Source organism: Tetrao urogallus, assembly GCF_951394365.1.
Source record: "Tetrao urogallus genome assembly, chromosome: 7".
NCBI lineage: Eukaryota > Metazoa > Chordata > Aves > Galliformes > Phasianidae > Tetrao > Tetrao urogallus.
The window spans coordinates 22,689,624-22,712,215 of record NC_136820.1 but is presented as its reverse complement, the minus strand read 5'-3'; the positions used below and the strand labels follow the sequence as shown (position 1 = coordinate 22,712,215).

General features: G+C 37.3%; 1 protein-coding gene across 9 annotated transcripts in view; it reads left to right on the top strand.

Annotated features, from left to right (window-relative positions):
• HDAC9 (histone deacetylase 9) overlaps positions 1–22,592 on the top strand; it is a gene marked incomplete at both ends in the record, with an annotated part of 403,985 nt that overhangs the window by 187,911 nt on the left and 193,482 nt on the right. For 3 of the 9 annotated variants that reach the window (XM_079538447.1, XM_079538448.1, XM_079538446.1), the window contains 5 exons: positions 30–271; positions 1,223–1,373; positions 3,428–3,554; positions 5,529–5,650; positions 21,656–21,787. In XM_079538447.1, coding sequence (XP_079394573.1) covers positions 30–271; positions 1,223–1,373; positions 3,428–3,554; positions 5,529–5,650; positions 21,656–21,787 — 774 coding nt within the window. Of the gene's footprint in view, positions 1–29; positions 272–1,222; positions 1,374–3,427; positions 3,555–5,528; positions 5,651–21,655; positions 21,788–22,592 lie in introns of those variants that run through there. The other 6 variants (XM_079538451.1, XM_079538450.1, XM_079538449.1 and 3 more) reach the window with 6 other exon arrangements.

Below are 22,592 nucleotides of genomic sequence, written 5' to 3'. Positions count from 1 at the left end.
AGATATGTTTTGTTGTTTTCTTTTCTCAGTGGATGTGAAGTCAGAGGTTCCTGTGGGATTAGAGCCTATCTCACCATTAGACTTACGAACTGATCTCAGGATGATGGTTCCCATGGTGGACCCAATTATGCGTGAAAAGCAGCTACAGCAGGAACTACTTCTGATCCAGCAGCAGCAGCAAATTCAGAAACAACTGCTGATTGCAGAGTTTCAGAAACAGCATGAAAACCTGACCCGCCAGCACCAGGCCCAGCTCCAGGAGCACATAAAGGTAGCAACATTTCTCATTTATCCTTCAGTTTATTGCAAACCGTGTATGTTTAGGCAGACATGAAAAGAGAGTGTTCATGAAAGATTCGCTGTGTCTGAGAGATGGACAGTGAGTGCTTACTCCTATGTGTCTGGGTGATATAAGCCTTTTCAAGAAAAAAACATTACCAGCAAGTTGTACCTAGCAAACCAAGGTCATATTATTAGACTTCCCAAGCTCATGAAGCTGCTAAATGCACTGAAAGTCAACATACCAATTTTACAGTGTTATTTTTTTCAGCCAGACTACAATATGGCTGTCTTCTCTGTGTGCACAATTCTGAGCACATGAAAAGACTTATTTATTTGGCTGCAATCTGAATTTGTGCCCACAAATCAGTGGATAAGTATGGAATATTTGCATTTTAAACAAAGGTAGGGCCTACAAATATTTTCACTCTTCTGTGATCTGCCTCACATGACATTTAAACAAACAAACAAATAAATATATGTATGGGGTTGCATATGTTGTGGTAGGATTGCTCTAATGGATTTTGGCTGGGAATTTATGTTCTTCCATTTAATTTTAATTTTTCTTTCTGATCTACTTGTCATTATACTACTTTGCGAAGCTTCTGCTGGCTGAAGCTGACAAATGCAACTGAGTACAGCAGCCGCGGTTTGGTAATACTTTGGCAAAGACTATTATGCAGTATTCATGCATTTTTGGCAAAACAGAAAGAAAAGAAAGCACAGCAGTCAGCTGCTACTTGATGTTAGAGTTCATTTTAGTGACAGCTGGTGATGCACTGTGCTGATAAAAAGTCTGAGGAAAGGCAGTTAAGAGATAAAAATAAGAGTAAGCACTAAAAAAAGCACTAGTGCTCTGTTATTCAAGGGAGTTGTTTTGACCAGGACTGACCTACAAAACACTGCAAGCTGCACATTCTCATGTCTTTTTGTTTTGTGCAAGTTACAACAGGAACTCTTAGCCATTAAACAGCAGCAAGAACTTCTCGAAAAAGAGCAGAAACTGGAGCAACAGAGACAAGAGCAGGAACTGGAGAGGCATCGCAGGGAACAGCAGCTTCCTCCCCTCAGAGGCAAAGAAAGAGTCCGAGAAAGTAAGTGCTAATGTACCCTGAATTCTAATACAAAATTAATATATTCCCCTTTATCTTCTCCCAGCTGAAGAGACCTGAAGCAAGTCTGTGACAGTTGAAGCTGTGCTTGCAGAAAGGCAGAACCACCTGTTGCACAAAACAACTCTGCTGTTTTGTGTGCAGATTTGGAGAACTGCAGGAAAGCATATTCTGACAGACTTGTAGATACGAGTCTCTTTTTATGAAATAGGAGGGAGTTTGAAAGCCTAAATCTTCACTTGAATTTCTCTCTGAAAAGCTTATTTCCTAATACATATATCACTACCAACCAGCAATCTATGTTAATAGTGAGGTTATTTGAGCATTTTTTCAAGACTGAAAATATTATGAAGTGTTTATGAGTATCTTCACCTGAGACATCTAAATACTTTTTTCTTAGTTACAAAGACAGTACTTCTTGAAACTGCCTTATTTTTCTTCATATACCTTTTCATGAGACCCAACAGGAAGTTATTTCTAGCTCATATATAGCTCTGAGATAAATGACAAAAGATACTGTTGGAATTTGATGCTCACTAGAGGGAGACAGATACAAATAATTCACTTCAGTCAGGTCAGCTTAAAAGTCAGGTCATGAAGATACATTGTGAAGGTATTTAAAATGAAACTGCCACATGTAGATATTGGTATCTGCCCTTCTAATTGAGCAAGATTCTAACTAAATAAAGACCAAACAAGAAAAGAGTTGTACATAGTACTCATGGGAAACATATACTCCTGCTTTTTTTTCTTGGAAAACTGTATCAGTTCAATAGTTTGCCATACTGTAGACTTTATAATTTAGTGTCTGTAGGGCTTCCTTTACTTTGGTAAACATTGAATCATAAAAGCATCATATTGCCGTGATGATGTTAGTTTTACATTCTTTGGGGGAAACTGAGGAATACCTCCATTCCTTTGTCTATGGAATTCCTTTGTCTATGTTTTCTGGTAGCGCATTAACAGTCTGAGGTTGTTCCTTTAACCTTTTCATCCTAATCTAGATGGGTTACTTGCTCTCTGTAACATTAATAAATTATTTAAACCACCCAGAAGGAGAAGGGTAACAGAAACTCCAACCAAAAAAAGGATCCTATAAGGGATATGAAAATCAGCATTCATATAAACAGTTTGACTTTCTTTGTTCTCACACCAAAGATGAGCAGCTCAATGGTGCCTTTCTCCATTTGGCTTGCTCGTTACACTGCACCTAGCCAAGCAGCACTTATGACCCCCAGCCCTAGCATATGCTGCTACTGATCTGCTTACTGAGTAAAGGAGGGAAGGAAAGTACGAAGGGTGCCGTTAGGGTCTGAAGCTGAGGGGTAATAGAAGTGCTTTATGGGAATCAGGTCACAGGGAGACGTGCTCACTGGCTAACTATGCTGTTGGGTAACCAAATACTTAGAGTATCAGTATTCCTGAGTACGGCTACTTTCAGAGAATCACTTCCTTCTCTTTTTTATCACTGTTTGGGAAAAACTGAAAGATTTTTTTTTTCTTTTATGTTCTATTTACAAAGAATATTATGGCTATGAGTAAGAAAGCGTTCCCCATGTTGGAAGAGGGAATCAGTTTACTTGACATTGACATGCACTGCCCTACCATCAATTTACAGAAAGTGCAAACATTCTTCACTGCTACTTCAAAATGACCTTTTGTCATTTGCTTTTTAGTTTTTTCATTGTTTTTGGATTTGGGTATTATTAGGAAATGATTTAAATTCTTTGGATATATCTGGCTCTGGATAAATGGACTCATCTACTGATGTAATATTCCTCATGACTTCATTGATTTTCTGGTTTGTGGCCAACTTTAGTCTTCTACAAGCAAACAATCCAAACGATACCTCCTTTTGACTGATTTCCACCAATGCTTTTTATGGTTTACAACTCTCTCAGCAGTAAGGACATAGATTGTTTTGTTCCTGTTTTTTTGTTGTTGTTTTGGTTTGGTTTGGTTTGGTTTTTGTTTTCTTTAAAATAAAAATAAAATAAATAAAGATGAGATGTGTTTCATTTTTTTTTTTGTCTTAGGGGCAGTAGCCAGTACAGAAGTGAAGCAAAAACTTCAGGAGTTCCTGTTAAGTAAATCAGCAACAAAAGACTCTCCAGCAAATGGAAAGAATCATTCCGTGAGCCGCCACCCCAAGCTCTGGTACACGTATGTTCAGTGTTCAGCTGTTTCCTTGCCTTATCGAGGTATCTCCTAACAGTAGACAGAATGCTTCTTCAGTGGGGATGTTGGGAGTCTAACTCCAGAACAAGATGGAAGAACAAGCAAGCAGTTAGCAAAAAATATATATATGATATATATGTGTAATATATCTAGCTGAGCTGAAGAGTACTTGGTAGACAGTAATGACATGAGAGGTATACAGAGCAGACTGGTGTCTGAAATTTATATAAACCTTTTATTTCAACTGCTTAATCTCTTGATGCCATCACAAATTTTCCAACTACACTTGCCATTTTTCCAAGTCTCTTCAGTTTTTACACTTAGAACAATTTGTGCTTGACTTACTCGGATTTTGAATCAATCACAGCTTGTTTCTTCTTGAAGAGATCCTGTTTTCCAGTGAAGTTATTTATATCCTGTAAGTAAATCACAAATATAATGGATCTTTTAACTTTTTTTACTCTGATAGAGTAAGAAACCTCTGATTCAAAACAACATTCTGATGATGGCTTGACATTGATAAGAATATGCTTAGGCCACTTAATCAAGTGATTTTTTCAGATTCTGTTATGGATATATTACTGTTCCAAGAGCTTACAGTGATTACTCCCCCTTTTTTTTTTTCTTTATTTTTAACTAATTAATATATTTTTAACTTCTTTATTACAACAGACATGTTTTTAAAAGTCAATTGAAAAAAAAAAAAAAAAAAAAAGAAAAAAGAAGAAAAGAACTTCGGATGCATTTCTAAAAGAATTTCAATATTATCCCCAAACTAATCTTTACAGGTCAGACAAACAGAAATGCATATGGTACACTAGATTTTAACCTAGTACTTGTTCTTTTTAAAAAGCATTACTGAAGCACTTTCATCTGGGCTTCTCCTTTAGCTAATCAGAGCACTGATAACAGTGATAACATGATTTAATACACAATTACATTGTTTCTTCTAGAAGTAAATAATTTCCAAATAATGTGTAAAATTCTCTTGAGTACGCATGAGTTCTGAACTAATGGTCTGAACTTATTCTGGTCTTCAGATGTATGAGAATTATGCATTCTACAGGGAGATGTCTTCTGCTACATGAGGGAAACTTTCATGTTAGTGCTTCTCTTTGACAAAAAACACAGCATTACACGATTAAACATTTAAAAGAAAGGGAGAGGCTCTGTAAGTAAAATGATGTTTAGACAAGCACAAAGTACAAAAGTTTCCCTCTTTTCCCCTCTCCTCCTCTAAACAAAAATATCAACCAAACAAAAAAAAAACCTGTCATTGAGCCAAACGATGCAATTGCTTTGCAATGTACTATTTACATGTTCAGAAAAATCTGCCCATACTCTTTCCTTCATTCAGCATTTGTCAGAAAGTGCGCTTCAGTTTAGAATTCCTCTGCTGACGTGTTGTGTTCTGCAGAGTTGTATGCCCAGAAAACTTATAAAATGAACTTGAATGCAAGTTTTAACTTCCCTGTCTAAATGGTTTACATTTTTTTCAAGAGATAGTAATATCTCAATATTTTTGATTCATTTCATATAACACCACCCCCATCCCACCCCTGTCTTTTTGTTGGAAAAGGCTGGGTCAATGTATATCTATTTGTATGTAATAAACAGGATTTTAAATGGCTTTTGCTGTGCCTCAGCTGGTTCACATTAAAATACAACAATCTGAAATGGTCAGTTTTCCAAACTGGTGACAGATCCTGTCTGTAGGTCAACATGACTCTTATCCTATGTGACTTTTATAATGAGTGCAAATAGTACATTCTTGGGAATCCCGAGGAGTTCCATAACTTACTGTAAAAGTAAGAAATTTGTTACATGAGCCTGTGGTTTGTGCACACTTAGAGGAGCAAGAACATAAACACAGCTGAGACATGTGTACAACACGTGTAGATAGTTACTGCTGGTCACCTCAGTGCCTGCTAATTTGTGACCTCTCTGTGTCTGCTGCAGGGCTGCCCACCATACCTCACTGGATCAAAGCTCTCCACCCCTGAGTGGGGCCTCGCCGCCATACAAATACACTTTACCAGGATCACAGGATGCCAAGGATGATTTTCCACTCCGTAAAACAGGTGAGTTAGAGTAGTTCATTCAATCCCCTTACTGAGATTTCTTTCACCCTTTATTTTAACCAGGCTGTCCACCAACAAGGCATATATCATAATCCGCAAAGCCTATTCAGGATGTTACTAAGAGTAAGCTCAAAGATCCTGACTGTATCTTTACAAGGTTGGCTTGACCACATGGTATCAAGAGTCATTATTTCCCACTCCTAACAGCTTGTGCAAGCTTCAGTCCTGATGAACTTAGTTTCTAAACAAACTGTAATTTCATGGATCTTTTGTGGTATTGTCTTTATCTCAGTATTACTTCTGGGTTTAATAGCTCTCTCTCTCTCTCTTTTGCATGGTAGATATAGTATCTACTTCAGATGATATGCTGCCTGAAGGCACATTTTTTCAGGATGCTGTGAAGAGAATTCATGAAAAGAGAAAAAATTGGATTAATGTTGAATTTTGTGACCTGGGTTGAAAAAGGCTATATGCATATCTCTATGAATGTGCATACATGCATATGTTTGCATATGCTTTTTACTCACGAGAATGTCAAATTTACAATAAAATGTTCATTTGAACATTTCAGAATGTTTCAGAGGGTTTAGCAAATAAAACTTTTTTTCTTGACAGCAGGTGAACTGTAGACTTGTCTTTTTCTGCACCATAAAGCTAGAAGGATGATGGTGGAGTCCATGTGGCTGTTACCTCAGGTCTTTGGTGCAGTGACCGGTATCCAGGAATGCAGGGAGACACTAGGAGAGGAAAAAAGAAAAAGAAAAGAAAACATTAGGTCTCTTATTGCATGAGTCTGCTGTTGAGTGATATAGTTACATTCAGAGGGAAAGTCTGACCCCCTACTGTGCTAACAGCCTTTGAATGTAATTTAGCCACTGGGAGATTGAAAACTAAGTGCAAAACTGGTACTGACTTGAAAAGAAGTGGCATTTGGAAGCACTATACATTCTGAAAGAAAATCCAGTCTGCATCTAATAGTTTAGAGTAGATTCTCTAAGCATGTATTATGTCCCCAAATATTTTTGAAAGAATGAAAAGCAAAATGCTGATTTATTCTGTCTGAATTATTCAAAGTGATCATTGAAAAATATGGTGGCAGTATAACAAGATTCCATGAAATCTTGCTCAGGCTGTTCAGTTGCAATAAACCTGTACTTGGTTCTCTTCTTAATTCCACTGTACAACATACATTTCCCGTGCCAATAGGCTATACATTTTCATTTTTTAAACAAAAGAATACATTCTACATTTTCTAAATGCTATGAATTTATCTAAGTTTCTGAAAGCAAGTTTTAATTTTTCTTCCATATTTATGTATCTTAAATGTTATGATTGATATTTATGATGTGTCAGACTGTTGATCTGTAAAACAAAACATTTTCAAACACTGTAATAGTAAAGTTCTCGTGCAGCTGCTAATACTTTTATATCTCTGTGGGGGTTTCAAAATATTCCTTAATTCAATTCCCATTGTCTGCATAAGAGGACTATAATATAATTAAATCCAGATGTTTTCTATATGTTATTCCAAATATTTGGGCATGCAATGCATCAGTTACAAAGCTGGACAAAGGACATGATGACTCTCTGAAAAGATATCTGCAGAACATATAGTCAAATATTAATATAATCATTAACATGACTGCTTTTATGAAATTTACATAGTGATTCTGATAAGCATATAGAAATGAAGTGTAAAGCACGTTGTGTGTTAGCAAGGGAGCGTACTCAATAGCTCTCTGCATCCATGAAAATAGCAACTGTTAAATATCCTGTTTACATGTTCAGTCTCTGCCTGTCCTGGATTTGTAATTCCAGCCTTCAGCTACATCCCCACAAAGGTTCCAATGATTGCTCATCAGGTTGAGAGTAAAAGCAACAGGAACCAGACTGACACAAGTCAAATGACCCTAAACTTATCTGAGTGGTAATAGGGCCATCCTCCAGGCAGAGGGGACATTGTGGAGCCGGTGTCATCCTCAAGGGACAAATCTAGACAAAGATGTCCCACGAACACTCATATCTATGGGCAAGCTATAAGCCTGCAGAAATCTGACCTTTGCCATAAGGGGTGAACCTCTTTTCCTTTCCTTAGGGCTATGAACGCTTATTGCCACTGGCTCCTGGTAAACTTTCTGTGCTGCTGAACCTGCATGAAGTCAGCAATTCATATGAAAGTGAATCTTACATTCCTTTCAGCCTCCAGAAGGGAATACCTTTTATAGGCTTTAATCGCAGTTTTGGTTTGCTTCTCAATTTTATTTGCCGTAAGCATAATATGGAATACAGAGGTATCTTTCATTTCAGCTTTAATGTAATGCTCGTTAAAGACAATTCTGGTTGAATCTGTTACTCTAAGATCAGATTTAATGTGAAGCAAAAAGTGTGATTCCCTCATGATGTCCTGATATGTTCTTCCCTACCAGAGAACACTGAGCGTTACACAGGCATTGCAAGTCCTGAGACCTTCTTGCTTACTTTCTCAGTAATCTATATAGCCCAGTCCTGATGTATCAACTCCTTGTTAAACTTTTAAAAATGAATGTGGATGGACTATGGCTAAGGAGAAAATATTCTGTCCAATTTTTATTCTTCTGACATCTGGCTACATAGGTAACTAGGGTAGTGCTTAACAGCTGTGCTGTCTGTATGCTTACAGTGAGGTACCAGACTTAGTGTACCAGTGCACTGGCTGTAATTATTCAGTACCTCTCAGGCATGTGGATTATTCCTTCCCTTACAAGATGCAGCAGAACTTGCTAGCAGTAGGCTTTGCGCAGTTTAGCTGCATGGAGGATTGGGACTGTCCTAGGGGCTAGAGGCCAGGAGATGCAGCTCTTTGCACAGCTGCATTCAGATGCTGTGTGTTGACAGACTTTCAAAAAGAGCAGAGCAAGGGGAGTTATTGCTTCACTGGACAGATAAATATACCATAAGGAGAAGCTATACATCTGTAGCTGAGAATAGAATTTGGCCGAAATAGACTAAGAGCAAATTTTAAAAATGCCCAAGATTTCACCATGGATACCTGTTGTAATGTGTGAGCTTTCTGCAAAACACCCAAAAGTCTTGAGCAGCACATGGCTCATTAACTTCCAATGATACTAATGTGTCTACATTGCCCAGAGAGGTTTGAAAATTCCTCCCCATTACTAAACACTTTTGAAATTTATACTGACTGCTGTAAGAGCTCTGATGGGAGCTGTGCACTTTTTAAAACATGATCATTTAATATGGAAAACTTTTGATTGCTGATCTCCATAATTCAGTGGTCTATTGATCTGGGAAAATATTATCTGTTTGAAGAGATTGCTGTAAAGCTGACAGAAGTGTAGCAAGTCACATGGGTTTGATAGGCAAAAGGTTCTCAAGGAAAGCTTTTCCTTTTTCTTTTTTTTTTTCCACTTTGTTAAAATGAACACAGAAATTCTGGCAACTGCCCATAGTGTTTGCATTTTCTTCACTCTGTAGCATTTCATTTTCTGTGTGAGGTGTTGCTGCAGAGCTCTCTAAATATCTCAAAGATATGTGGTTTTCAAAAATATTCCTAGTGGTGGAATTTCTACATTTTGCTTCATGCTTTGAGTTTTGAAGAGATTCCTGGGATTATCAGCATATCAAGTATAAAGTGTTTTTTCTTTCATGAATTTAGCACAGTCATTGCAGAATGGGAATGTCAATCAATATTAGTATTATTTTTGGTTTTATGCCAGTTGAATCTTTCTTTGCTCGTGGACTTTATAAGCTTACAGTTTGCATTTTTGCTTAGATATATGAGTATCACTCACAGTAGCACTATTTAAGGAGATGTTTGTGACTTGCTTACCAAAAACTGGAAATATGCTCAATGGAAATGTAACACAGTTTTTTTTTCCTTAAGTAGCAGATAGTACAAAGTTTTAGTTTGCAAGGGGGAAATTGTGTAATTTCACACAGGAAAAAAAGAGGAGATGAAGGATAGTTTAATGTTGTGATGAAAGAAAGGAAGAAGGCTGTACTGCATAGTCATGAAAACAACTTTGTAAAAATGACATTATGTTAACCTGATTAGGCAGTAGAATAACAGCATAGCTCTCGTGTAATTAGAGTGAAAGATTCCTGAATAAGAACTCAGTAGATGCAATTTTTAAAAAAAAATTAATTTGAACATTAATTTGAACATCATTCTTTCTGCACTTAGTGACTCAGTAATTTGCTGGAGTGGTTGAAACTGAGAAGAAAAACATTTTGTGTGTGAAAGTTTTTTTCCCTTTCCCTTTCATGTCACCAAATTCCATTTCTGTTTGCATTTTCTAGGAAAACATTCTCCTGTGAAGTAATAGTATATGAAAAAGCTGGATTTCTTTTGGTCTTCAGTGAAAAAAAGAAAGGCTTAGAGAATCACAAACCCTCAATTATTGTGTCTGCCAAAATGAAGAAGTCAGTCTCAGTAGAGAGTCATTATTTTTCTCTCTGTTTATGAGCAAGCACAGCGAATGGGAGAGGCACTTTGCTTATTGAGGCAGGGAAAGAAGGCAAATTTTATTTCTTTTTTTTTTTTTTTTTTTTCCTGATTTTATCCTGTTTTTCAGAGATGCTGAACATTCCTGCCTCCTAAACAGTCTTGGTAAATTCAGACTAGGTGATTTGACAGAAGAAAGTCACCAGCACTTACTGCAGAACAGGAAAATAGAAAGACATATCCTCCTTTCCAGCCCTTCTTTTATGATTTCTGTTCCCATATAGTCATCAGACTTCTGTAGCCTTCCAATGTTCATTATCAGTACATAGAGAGGGCGTAAGAGTGAGTCTGAAGAAACTGTTGCTAACAGCTTTTTCCAGATACAGTATCTGGAAACCACCAGCTGTTGGGAAGTGTAACACCACTGTAACCACCATGCCATGCTATAGCTATCCCAAGTCTGACTGCATTCTGTAACTTCCTACGGGGTGCACAGGAAGCAGTGCCATATCACTCTAATTCCAGCAACATGGAAAATATTCTGAGGCACATTAAGACCAACTAAAAATGAATGACACTGTTTGAGAGTAAAGAGCTTGCATCGGTATGCTTTAGTATGCATGCCAAGGTCTGCACTGGGATTTAACAGGAGTCATCACTACAGTGATGACCAAAGGCCATCTTCATCTTTCCATCAACACTTGATTGTTCCTCCTGTATCCTTTCTTTAACACTTCCTTTTAATCCAGGAAGCCAAGGTGTTGTGCATGGGTGACTAATCTTATTCAATGATGACCTAGATAAAGATTTTTGGTTGTATTTTTGTTTCGGCCCAAATTTTACTACTTGTATGTATATCACCTTCTGTCCTGCCAATTATCACTCTGTTGTGCTAGAAGCTGAATCTTCTTGATGGCTTGACTAATTATACAGTCTTATTCTAAATGCTATCTTCATTTTCCTTTTGCTGCCCTTTGAGTAGCCAAAATTGATTTGCAAAGTTCTCTGTCATGTGTTTACCTAAAGATTTAGTAACACAAACTGTGTGTGTTTTCAGAAACACTTTATAAATCAGTACTGACAAGTAGCTTGCATCATTTTTGTAAGTAAGTAATTAGATAGTAGCCACCATTTTTTACTTTTGAGCCTAAAGAAACTTAAATAAAAAACAATCCTAAAATCTGGAGGATTCTAAGAGCACAATGTCTGTTGAAATTTAAGTGAAGTGATTGTTATGTTATTTGACAAAGTCTCTTCTGTTTGGATAAGTAAGTTACAAAATATTGCATATGATATCTGAAATTCTTTGAAGTCAGTAGCAAACTTCAGTTAGATTTGAATGAGCAATTTTTTCTTCTACTGTGTCGAGGGCAGGGACAGTTGAAAATTTTCGGAAAAGTAAACAAGTCTAAAAGATGGGAAAAAGAGAGAAACAGAGAGAAGTGGTATCATATCATCCAAAGTAGAATATGTTGGTCAGTAAAGATTGCACTTCTCCAAACTCCTGCAAAACGCACTTTCACTGAAAAATCTCTTCAAACCCACAGTTCTAATTAAAGGTTTTAGTTGCCAAATAACATGTTCAAGCTAAAGCCAAATAAGTATTACAGAGCCATTCATGAAGATTGGCATAAGCTTTGTACTTCGCTTTTGATTTTCTCATGGGAAAGTAATATAAATGAGAGTGATACCTCCCTGTTGGCTTTAACTGTTAGAAATGCAAAGCATGCTGAAATTGTACATAATTCTCTTCCAAAGGAAAGGAAATAGCATTTCAATGGTTTTCCTCGGTGTCTCGTTGAGTTATGGTGGTGCACAATTATTCCTGTTAAATTACTCTACCAGATGGAAGGTTACATTGTATATTTAGCTAATTAAGTTGTTGGAGACTGGAATTATATCCCAGAGCATAAAGAACCTATCAAAAAGTAAACTTATATTAATTTGGTTTTGTTGTTAAGATATAATATCAATTTCTAATTAAGATTTTAAACAAGTGGGGTTTTTTTTGAGACATCCTTTCAAAAAGTCAGCCTTGCCTACAAAAGTCAGACAAACAGGCTTTTAAGCTCCAGACAACTTTAGGGCCAAATTTAGCTTCATTTGCCTTCATACCTAGGTGTGCTTGAGAGCAATGTTGCCCAGAGTTCTTATCTGTTAGGGAAATAAAATATACTGCATTTTGGTGCTCCTGTTTTCTTGGCATCCAGTACCATTGTAACAGAGTCCCTCTGCTGAAATTCTGTTTTGTTTTTGAGCAACCCCAAGTAGTATGCTTCAGCAAACCAGACCTGTCCCACTATCATCTACTAATACCTACTCTTCTCAAAATTGGGGGGAAAGAAATCACACTTAATCATGAATTTTTAAGGACTGAAAATATACTTCGTTGTACTAACTACCATCAGTGAGTTATCACTGCTGGATATTTTTGTAGATTAAAACCTTTGGGATTTAGTCAGCCTATTAACCAATTCCTTTTTTCTATAAGGCTTGGGGAATAACCTTATAGTGAACAATCTGGGAGGAGTGACTGACACACCAGGAAGCTGTGCTGCCATTCAGCAAGACCTGGACTGGCTGTAGAGTATGGCAGAGGGGTCCTTATGAGTCCAACAAGCACAGATGCAAAGAAGGAAGTAACTGCATGCACCAGTACAGGTTAGGGGATGACCTGCTGGAAAGGAGCTCAGAAGGGAAGGACCTGGGTGTCTTGGTGAACAACAGGTTGACCGTGAGCTAGCAGTGTGCCTTTGTGGCCAAAAAGTCCATTAAAAATAGCATGGCCAGTAGGTTGAGGGAGGTGATCCTCCCCTTCTACTCTCACCTTGGGAGGCCACATCTGTCCTACTGTATCCAGTTCTGAACTCCTCAGATCAAGAAAGGGAATTTCTAGAGAGAGTCCAGCAGAGGGCCACGGATGATGAGGAGCCTGGAGCATCTCCCTTCTGATGAAAGGCTGAGAGCCCAGGGATTGTTCAGCCTAGGATGGAAGACTGAGGGGAATCTTCTTAGTGCTTGTAGTTTTCTAAAGGTAGGAATCAAGTGGATGGTGCAAGGCTCTTTTCATCAGTGTCCAGCAACAGAACAAGTGGCAGTGGGCACAAATTAGAGCAAAGGAAGTACCATATGAACATGAAGAAAAGTTTGTTTACTTTACAGACCACTGGAACAAGCTGCCCAGAGAAATTGGGGAATTTTCTTCTCTGGAGATATTCAAAACATGTCTGGACACTTTCCTGTGCAACCCAGTGTAGGGAACACACTTTAGCAGATTGGTTGAATTACTACATCTGAGATTTCTTTCCAACCACTAAGATTCTAGGATTCTGTGATTTTCTAATTCAATTATTCTGAAAAATGAAATAATGTATTTAGGGGTTACATTGTGGTCCTGAAAAATCTGACACTTATTCACTAGAGAAAGTAACTTTTCCTTTGGAAAAAGTTAGTGATTCAATGGATGTTGAAGGAGGATTTAGGGTGAAGAGGGAGATTTGCTATATTTACAGAAAATACAGTATTATATTCTCATTGCATCTTTGCAACTAGAACGGACTGGTGTGTATGGTCAGAAGTAGGGGCATGAATAATCAATGAAGCCAATAGGACTACTGGTCATGCACAACTAAATTTGTTTTTTGTTATTCAAATGAGGGATGCCTTCTGTCAAATGGCCTGCTTCACCTTCTTCTTCTTTCCTACCTCCTGAGAACTAAGATACAGTTTGGCTCCCATAATTACTATTAAAGTGCAAAAAAAAATTACAGACTTTGAAGATGGACAGCAAAGATGAGAGTTAATTTTAAATTATAATTTTTCTATTAGTCTGTGTGTCAAGACACCATAGTATTACTTATCTTTTAATCCCTTATTTATTATTGTAAAAGGAGTATTGTTTCATAAGGGAGAAGATTAAAATTGACCTGGTACGGAAATAATATGCTGCAGTTTCATTCTACTTGAAACGTAATGAAGACTCAGGAGATCTCATTGAAACAATTATATAGCCCAAATTGATGCAAATGAAAGGAGATAGTGCTTCTCTGCTAAGAAAAGAAATTATTAAGAATTGTATTAAGTCCTCACTTCTTTTGCCTCACAGGATACAAGCAGAACAGTTCTCAACAGGAAATATCTCTTATTGGTCAGCCTTTCATGAACAGTGTAAAGATCTCTAGTTCTGGCTAAATGGATACAGCACTAAGTTATTCCTACTCATAACTTAGTAAGGCATTCCTAGAAGAATAATACTTGTTTGCATAGATAATCAGAAATTTTATATTTTCATACAGACTGCAATGAATAATGGGGAAAAGTTAAATATTCAAAATGGCTTCAGGGAATATTTCATTTTTGAACCTTTTTTAGGAAATCAATGAAAAATTGCTAATCTTGTTAAATTGGCTTCCTTAGCCTGAAGAGAGCTAAAGAGATCCTCTCTAATCTAATTAGCTGTTTTACCATGTGTTTCACTAAACCTGTTTTTTTATTTGGGGAATGGATATTTTCCTTAGTCTGAATAAATAAAGTGTTCTACCTTTTACAGAAGTAAAATAAAGCAAAGGACTAAAGGGTTTCACATATGAGCAACATTCCCCTTAAAGCACATGGTTGTACAGGAAACAGTTTGTGTATAGACTGCAAACACATTAGGTGATGCAAGCCAGAAAAACAAAGTGTCTCCATCCTATACCTCTGTATCTGGTAACTCCCTCCTGGTTGGGACCACCCAGCGGTCAGGTCCATGTAGTTCTTGGAAGAACTTTAGAGCAGATATGTAAATGACTTTTTAGTCTCATGAATCTAATTTAATACTCTTTCAGAAATATATTTTTTTAAATGACCAGAATTTAAAAGTCAACGAGCCTAGAGAATTATATTATGTTCTGGTATCTTCCAGCCTGTCAGCTAGTGGAGAGAATGTTTTGTATATTTATTGTTTAGTATTGTCTTGCACTGGAACGTGGCTCTCTACAGCAAAAATTAGTCATGTATAAAACCAAAAAGTATCTGCTTGTCTTGCCCAGCTCTAATATATTCAGTGCTGGGGAGGTGGCTGCCTACAGGAAGCCAGACCAGAAGTACAAATTTCCAAGCAGAGCAGAGAAAATTTATGTGTCTGCTAGAAATGTGTGTAGCAGAGGAATGACTGGGAGACCATCAAGTCCCCTCCCAGAAGGACAAACTCATTCACATCTCTCCACAAAGCAGCTGGGGAAGCTGGAAGCAGGTTTGGTCCCTGACCTCTGTTCTTTGCATTTCTAGCTTTCCACCTGCATTCATATTTTGATGAAGAAGCCCAGATTATCTCCTCATTTATCCTTTCTGGTGACATTAGGAATATACTGCCTGCCTCACTGATTGGGAAACTGGGAAAATTCTCCCTAACACCTTGCTCTGAGGCTAAGATCTTGGAAACTTACATATGCCTCTTCGATTGTTTTCATCAAAAACAGCAGTAGTGAGGGGGGCACTGAACCCACAAAATAAACATATTTTCACAATACGTTTTCTTCCGTTCTGCTCCTCCTGCTTCAAGGGAAGTCACCACATATACCTCAGATGTATATAACAATCCACATTCAGTGTCTTCTAGGGAATTCTCATTTGTCATAGTACTAGAAATAAGCTTGACAAAGGTTAAGCCACTGGCATGCAAGCAATAATACTATCATGCTAACCAGTGTCATCTCATCATTTTCTCTTGTAACTCCAAAGATCTATACCCATACATATTCCATTTGTCCTGTAATTTACACTTCGAGCTTTCTCAGGTACAATCTTGTCATGGTCATGTGTTGGAAAGCACATAAAGCTTGTCTGTGCGTGAATCTCTACTAGAATAATACAAAAAATAACAACCTCAGTGGGAAAAAGAAGGACAGATACAGAAATAGAGAATAGCAGTGACAAGATAGAATTACTTCATAATCATGAAGTCTTTGTTTCATAGTTTTTTCTACTGGCTTAAATACTTTAGAGAAGTATGTGTTATTGTTTCAAAATGATCTTAGTGATAACAGTTGGAGCCTAAGCAACAGGGAATGATTTATATTTCTCAAGTAAAATGTGAAATTTTGCTGCTGATTCTGCTGTTAGAGAAATTGTTGTAGCCAAATTTAGTATCATTTACCTCAGCTGCCCCACAGCTTTTTTAAGCCAGCCTACCAGCCAAGAAAAGGAAATGCTTTCACTTTAGAGCCTTTGGAAGCCTGGACAAAAGCTCACTTTCTGTTCTTCAGGTTTCCTATATATGGCTTTCCGCTGGAGATGAGGACCTGCTCACTATGCACTCTCTCCCATCCCCCATTTCCTGCCTGGGTTCATTAAATGCTGATTTGGAGTTGGCACACACTTTTCTGATACAAAAGTAGTACTGTGTTCCTGGAACCATCAGAAAGTAGTGCATTATTATCTTTCACATTCCCTTCATATATATGCACTCTCTCCATGCATAGAATGGATTTTTATCCCTTCTTCTTAAATATCTGTGTATTTAATAAAAAGAAACAGATTGAAGCAGAGCTCTGTCAAAAAAGAAAACCTCAGCTCATTTGGAAGCAACTTTGCCCCAGGCTGTATTCTTTAATGCTAGTATCTGCAAATTGCTAGTATTAAGCAAAGTGGAGTATGTCATGTAATGACTTCATGAATCATTTTCATATCTCTAATGCTTGTGTTTCAATGTCATGTTACTCAGGAGAGAATACTTTCCTGTCTCCTGAACAATGATAGTTGTAATGAAATTAGTGTATATCCATATAGAAGTCTGTGTATTTTCTGTTTTAACAGTGCAGTTAGTTACTTCTTTCTCAGTAGATGAAGCTACCATAAAAGATGAGAAAAATCACAAGATGCTATCTTTTGTCTTCATCTAAGAAGAATTATCAACATTTTCTGTTCTGTTGAGATAACTGTAAGTCCTAAAAAGAGATAGGTAACCGATTCTTGGATTGCTTATAAGATCTTCTGTTGTTGTCCCTTTACAGTCAATTAAACAGTAACAGCAAGCACTAAAAAGAGGCATTAAGGCATACTCTGAATAAGCCATATTACTGTAGCACTCATTATTCCAAATTAGCCTGCACAGTTGCATAAACAAAGTCATTCTCAGGTTCATCTTTCTTAAAATCCATTTGACTGAATCGGTCAAATGGATGACAACTGATTCCCATCAAAATAAATAACATGGAGTTTGATGTCCTTTGGAGAAAATCACTGTTTTCTTTTCTATTAAATACTTTCAAATAATATATTTTCACATTTTCCATGTGGGAACAGATTATTGCTTGTCCCAAAGTGCTAAATTGTGTAGAAGCACAAAGATTTGCAGACTGAAGAGGCTTGGCTAATAAAGACCAGCCAATATTAGGTGTATACTGGCTCTAGATGAGTCGACCAGTCTATCATCTTACTGCCATGAAAAAGCGTAGCCCTGTTTTCGTCATCTGCCATGATCCCAGCTGTGTGCTTCTTTTCTCTTATTTCATGCACTCTGGCTCCTTGGTCAGATGTTTCAGCTCCCTGTAGTTGTAGGAATCTAACACAGCAAACCTCACCTCAGCACCTTCAGCAGTGTAGAGCAGTTCTATTACCTCAGGAAGATGAGATACAGGACATATCCTTTATCAGTTAGAATTAATTTAATCTGGAGTATTGGACCTTAGTGGGATGCTTAGTGATGTGCAGAAAAGTAGACACATGCAGTAACAGCTGCAAGACTTCATGAAGGATTTTTCAATGATTTTGTGATATTAATGGGTGAAAAAAGAAGGTTAATTTGTTGAAGGTTAATTAGTTTGTACCTGCCTGAGGAAGCTGTTCTGCAGCAAGCTGGTGAGTAAAGTTTAAGCCTCAGGAGTTATTTGGCACTGGCTCCCCAAGTGGTGCTCCTGTTCCACACTGACAGTGATTTTCAGTGATGAGCATAGTCAGATTTGCTACTGGATTAATTATACTGAGCAAAGATTTGAACCATGTGCAGCAGAAATACTTGTGGGATAGCTAATGCAGAACAGTTATTTAAAGCAATGTCCCTCTGAAGACCAGTTCTAAGAACTATGAGTTGAAGTATCAAACCAAATACTCATCTAAATCATAAAGCAAATTGATTACTATAATTCTTCAGCATTCACAACTAAGGCTATTCAAGCGCCATGCAAATATTCAGGTTACAAATTAACAACAATTGTTTTTAAAAAAATTATTTTTCACTTTGTTCACTTATTTGCATTCCAGAATTTAAAGGATTAGAATCATTCAAAGGTATTCTCATATAAGCTTTGGGCCAGTAAATGAACATTAAGCGTGTATGTGCCTATTTATAATTTTAATCCACTGCTGTATCTTTGAAGCTTAAAATACTTATTTTTGCCTTTTTGACTATCAGAGAAGTGTTGACCATTGTAGGTTTGTTACTATTGCCTTCATGTAGGAGTGCACTGAAGAACATATGATTGCTGTAGCAATCCAGACCTCTTGAAGCCAGCAATAATTGTGCTTCAGCTTCAGTGGAGATGTTGGTGGATGAAAAACTTAACAGGAGCCAGCAGTGTGCAGCTTGGAAAGCAAATGGTATCCTGGGCTCCATCAGAAGACGGGTGGCCAGCAGGGAGAGGGAGGTGATTGTCCCTCTCTACTCTGTCCCCATGAAGCCCCATCTGAGTACTGTGTGCAGGTCTGGGGTCCCCAGTGCAAGAAAGACAGGGAGCTGTTGGAGAAGGAGGAGGGCCACAAAGATCAGAGGGCTGGAGCATCTTCCTAAGAAGATAGGCTGAGAGAGCTGGGCTTGTTCAGTTTGGAAAAGAGAATGCTGTGGGGTGACGTCATTGCAGTACCTAAAGAGAGCCTACAAACAGGAGGGGAGCCGACTCTTTACAAGAGTAGATAATGGCAGGACAATGGGAAATGGTTTTAAGTTGAAGGAGTGAAGATTTAGGTTGGATATCAGGGGGAAGTTCTTTACCAAGGCTGCCCAGAGAGGTTGTGGATGCCCCATCCCTGGAGGCATTCAAGGCCAGGTTGAATGGGGCCCTGGGCAGCCTGGTCTAGTATTAGATATGGAGGCTGGTGGTCCTGCCTGCGGCAGGGGGATTGGAGCTTGATGATCCTTGAGGTCCCTTCCAACCCTGGCCATTCTATGATTCTATGATAGTGGCATCTACACTACTCAGCCACTGACAGGTATAAAAAAAAACACTTTCCAGTTATGCTCTTTGTCCTTTGGAACAGACCTTCTCAAACTGGTTAAGTTTATTTAGTGCACTAAAATACAAATTCTTATTGCCAGCCATCAAGTCCTAGCTAGTACCATCTTAGAGGTCTGTCATGGCAGACATTCAAGAAAGCAGTCATGGAAGCTAACAGTTCTCGAACATTGTTTTTGTCTTTATTTGGGAGGTTTATTTTATGATTTAGAAGCCAATCTTCCTCATGCTTTTTCACTTTAAAATTGATGGTTTCCACTTAAAAATGATTCTTCATTTTTTGTACAATGACTGTCTTCTCAGCTAGCTCATAAATTCAGACATCGATAACAAATTCTGCTTTGTCTGTTTCTGTGATTGATTCACATGCAGAATTATGATGGGAATATGGTAAAAAATAGAAAGACAATCACTGTGAGCATGAAACATTCATGCGGAAGTAAATGTTGTGGTAATAAATGTTGCAGAGGATTTGTATCATGAGTCTGTTTTGGATATGGAATTATTCTGAATTTAAAGAGTTTGGAGCAGTATAAATAGAAATAACCATAAGTGCAAACTGAATCAGCACCTTTTCTTCTGAATTTCCTCATACTTAAATGATCTCTGTGATGACAGTGTGTTGTATAATCTTATCCTATTTCTGTGTTTTCATACCAAGAGGTACCTCAGCAAACAAGTCATCTCTGTCAGTAGAACCATTTGTCTTAATTATGATAGTAACAGGTATAACTGAAAAATCTTTTTAATATTCTTTATTATTAAAGATTTCCAGTGTTTTTTAGCTCATATACCTTTAAATGTACTCAAGACATAGGATGCTTAAAGGGGGAGCTTGGCAAGGGTGTCAGAGTGTGATGAAGGGAGAAAGGGTACAGCTGGTCACAGCAGCATTCAGGCAAATGGACAAATGCTGAACTGAATGAAACCTTCGTTTATTATTTTTTTTCTGCTAATGCATACTCCTTTGGAGCTTTGTTCAGGTCTGTATGCAGGAGGGAGAATTGATCCCAGTTTCCAGCTTTCTCTGTTTTGAGATATTGCTTAGCCAAGCTTCAGTTCCAGAAGGAGAAATAAAAACAAATTCTGTTCCACAGTTATCTTTCACTAGCTCTTAGTAGTTTGCTTGATAGAGGGTTTACTTATAAGAACAGATAAATGACTTAATACAGCATCAAGGTAAAATATCACAGAATAAAAAACAAAGTAGAGCTTCATCTCTGACCTTAGCATGAAAAGATTGTGTTCAAATGGAAAACAAAGGTGGAACTTGCCCAAGGTGCATTAAACATAATCCTAGGTTTTCTGGGAATCAATCCTGCTTCTTCATTTTCAGAGCATATATTTTTCTGTGTAAACGTTTCTAGGACACTGTAATAAATCTAGTTGTTTGGTGTGTTACTGAAAAAACATTGAAGATCTGGGCCTAAAATTGCTGACCAAGAAATGTTCTGCCAGCAAGTCTTGTCATAAGTTATATTTCTAATAGAAATCAAAAGGCACCAGTGGAGGCTATTTTCTATTTCTGTCATCAGACCGTAATCCAGTTATAAGGTTCCAAGTTCCAAGCTGTATTTCCATCCAAGTGTTCACCTTCAAGGGAGATAAAAATGATGTAGAATGCAAGTTTCATTCATCTATTATTATTACCAATATTAATGGTAATTAACAGGTAACTTTAGATTTGAAATGGGATGAGAAAAAACCATAGTGGTTAGTTCCTTGGGGAGAGAAAGAATTTAACTCAGTGAGTTACAACTAAAATTCATTTCTAACTCTTGCATATTGCTCTAGTATTGCATATTTTGCTCTAGTAGCTTAGTATCTGCCCCATGAATAAAAGACTATATAAGGAAACAGAAATGTTTAGAGGCAGAGAAAAGAACAAACCAACATTAACTTTATAAACTATATGTTAAATGTATACTTTGCAATTTTTAAAAACTCTATTTCACTTTAATGTTAAGGAAATAGCATAAAAATACTGTTTTCTCCTCTCTGCTGTTTACTGCTGGAGTTAAGACAGGTGGGGAACAGAGTCATTCTCGTCAATACAAGTTCATTTTGAAGTTGTTACTTTGGAAGAGGATTAGAGGAAGGTGAAATGGAGGTGAAGTTGAAAGTAGTAAGAGTATTGGCATTCAAAACTTTTCAATGCCCTTCCTCTCATTCCTAGTCTGTAGTCTACGATAGAGTTGTATGAGGAGAAGCAGAATGAATGGTGACGATGGGCAATAAAATCACTGCTTCTGAGCCCTACTTGGATCAGATGAGGTCCTGTAGGGAATTCCAGTGGTATCTGGGCAAAGCAATAATTTGTCTTAAAAACGTTGATTTTGTTCTTTTCATTTCCAGCTTCAGAGCCCAATTTGAAGGTACGCTCAAGGTTAAAACAAAAGGTAACAGAAAGGCGAAGCAGTCCTTTACTGAGGAGGAAGGATGGAAATGTTGTCAGCTCGTTCAAGAAGCGACTCTTTGAGGTGACAGGTAATGGAGAAGGGAGAAATTCTGTCTTCACCGCAACTACTTGCAGACATGAATAAAATGTTTCCTAAGATAGTATATTGGATTTTTTATTTACTATTTCTTTTTCTGCTGCTGAAAAGAAAACAATATTAAAGAAATCGTTGTGCATGTGTAAATTGTAATTTCTACCACTTACTAAATAGTTATTGTCCATTTGAAAGCCATTATTTGCAATCTGTTTCAATGCTTTACAACAGTCAGTAGTAGAACAAATAAATGATAAATTATTGGTGGTATAAGTAATGAAATAAGCAAAGAAAAGTAGGGCTCACTAAGCTGTTCTTTTCAGCAGGAAAAGTTGAAATGTTTTAATAGTAGCATATACTTGACCACAGCTGATAGAATTCTTGGTAATTAAAGGGGAACTGCTAGCATGTAAAAATACAGCATTCTTAATATAAAGAGATTAAAGGGAAAAAATGCAAATAAAATTTTGTTTTCAAGTAGTTTTTCTTTCAGTATTATTTATGCCCTTGAACTAAAAAGAGTGAAAGGCTGAATGAATAGTGGATTCTAAGACTTTCTTCCACCTGCTTGTCATTGTAGAGTTGTAACTTATGTTATGTATATTATTTTGTTGAATCACACCACAGCTCCCAAACAGTTTGAAATCCTCTCATTTCAGTGCTGAGGAGCAGCATGTTGCCCTGTTCTTTGATCTGAAAGAAAAGAACATTTACAGCATTCAATATTTCTTGCTTTGACTTTATATTTGTATTGAGTACCTTTGTTGCTTATTTAAGTAATATTACATATGTTTGTACAG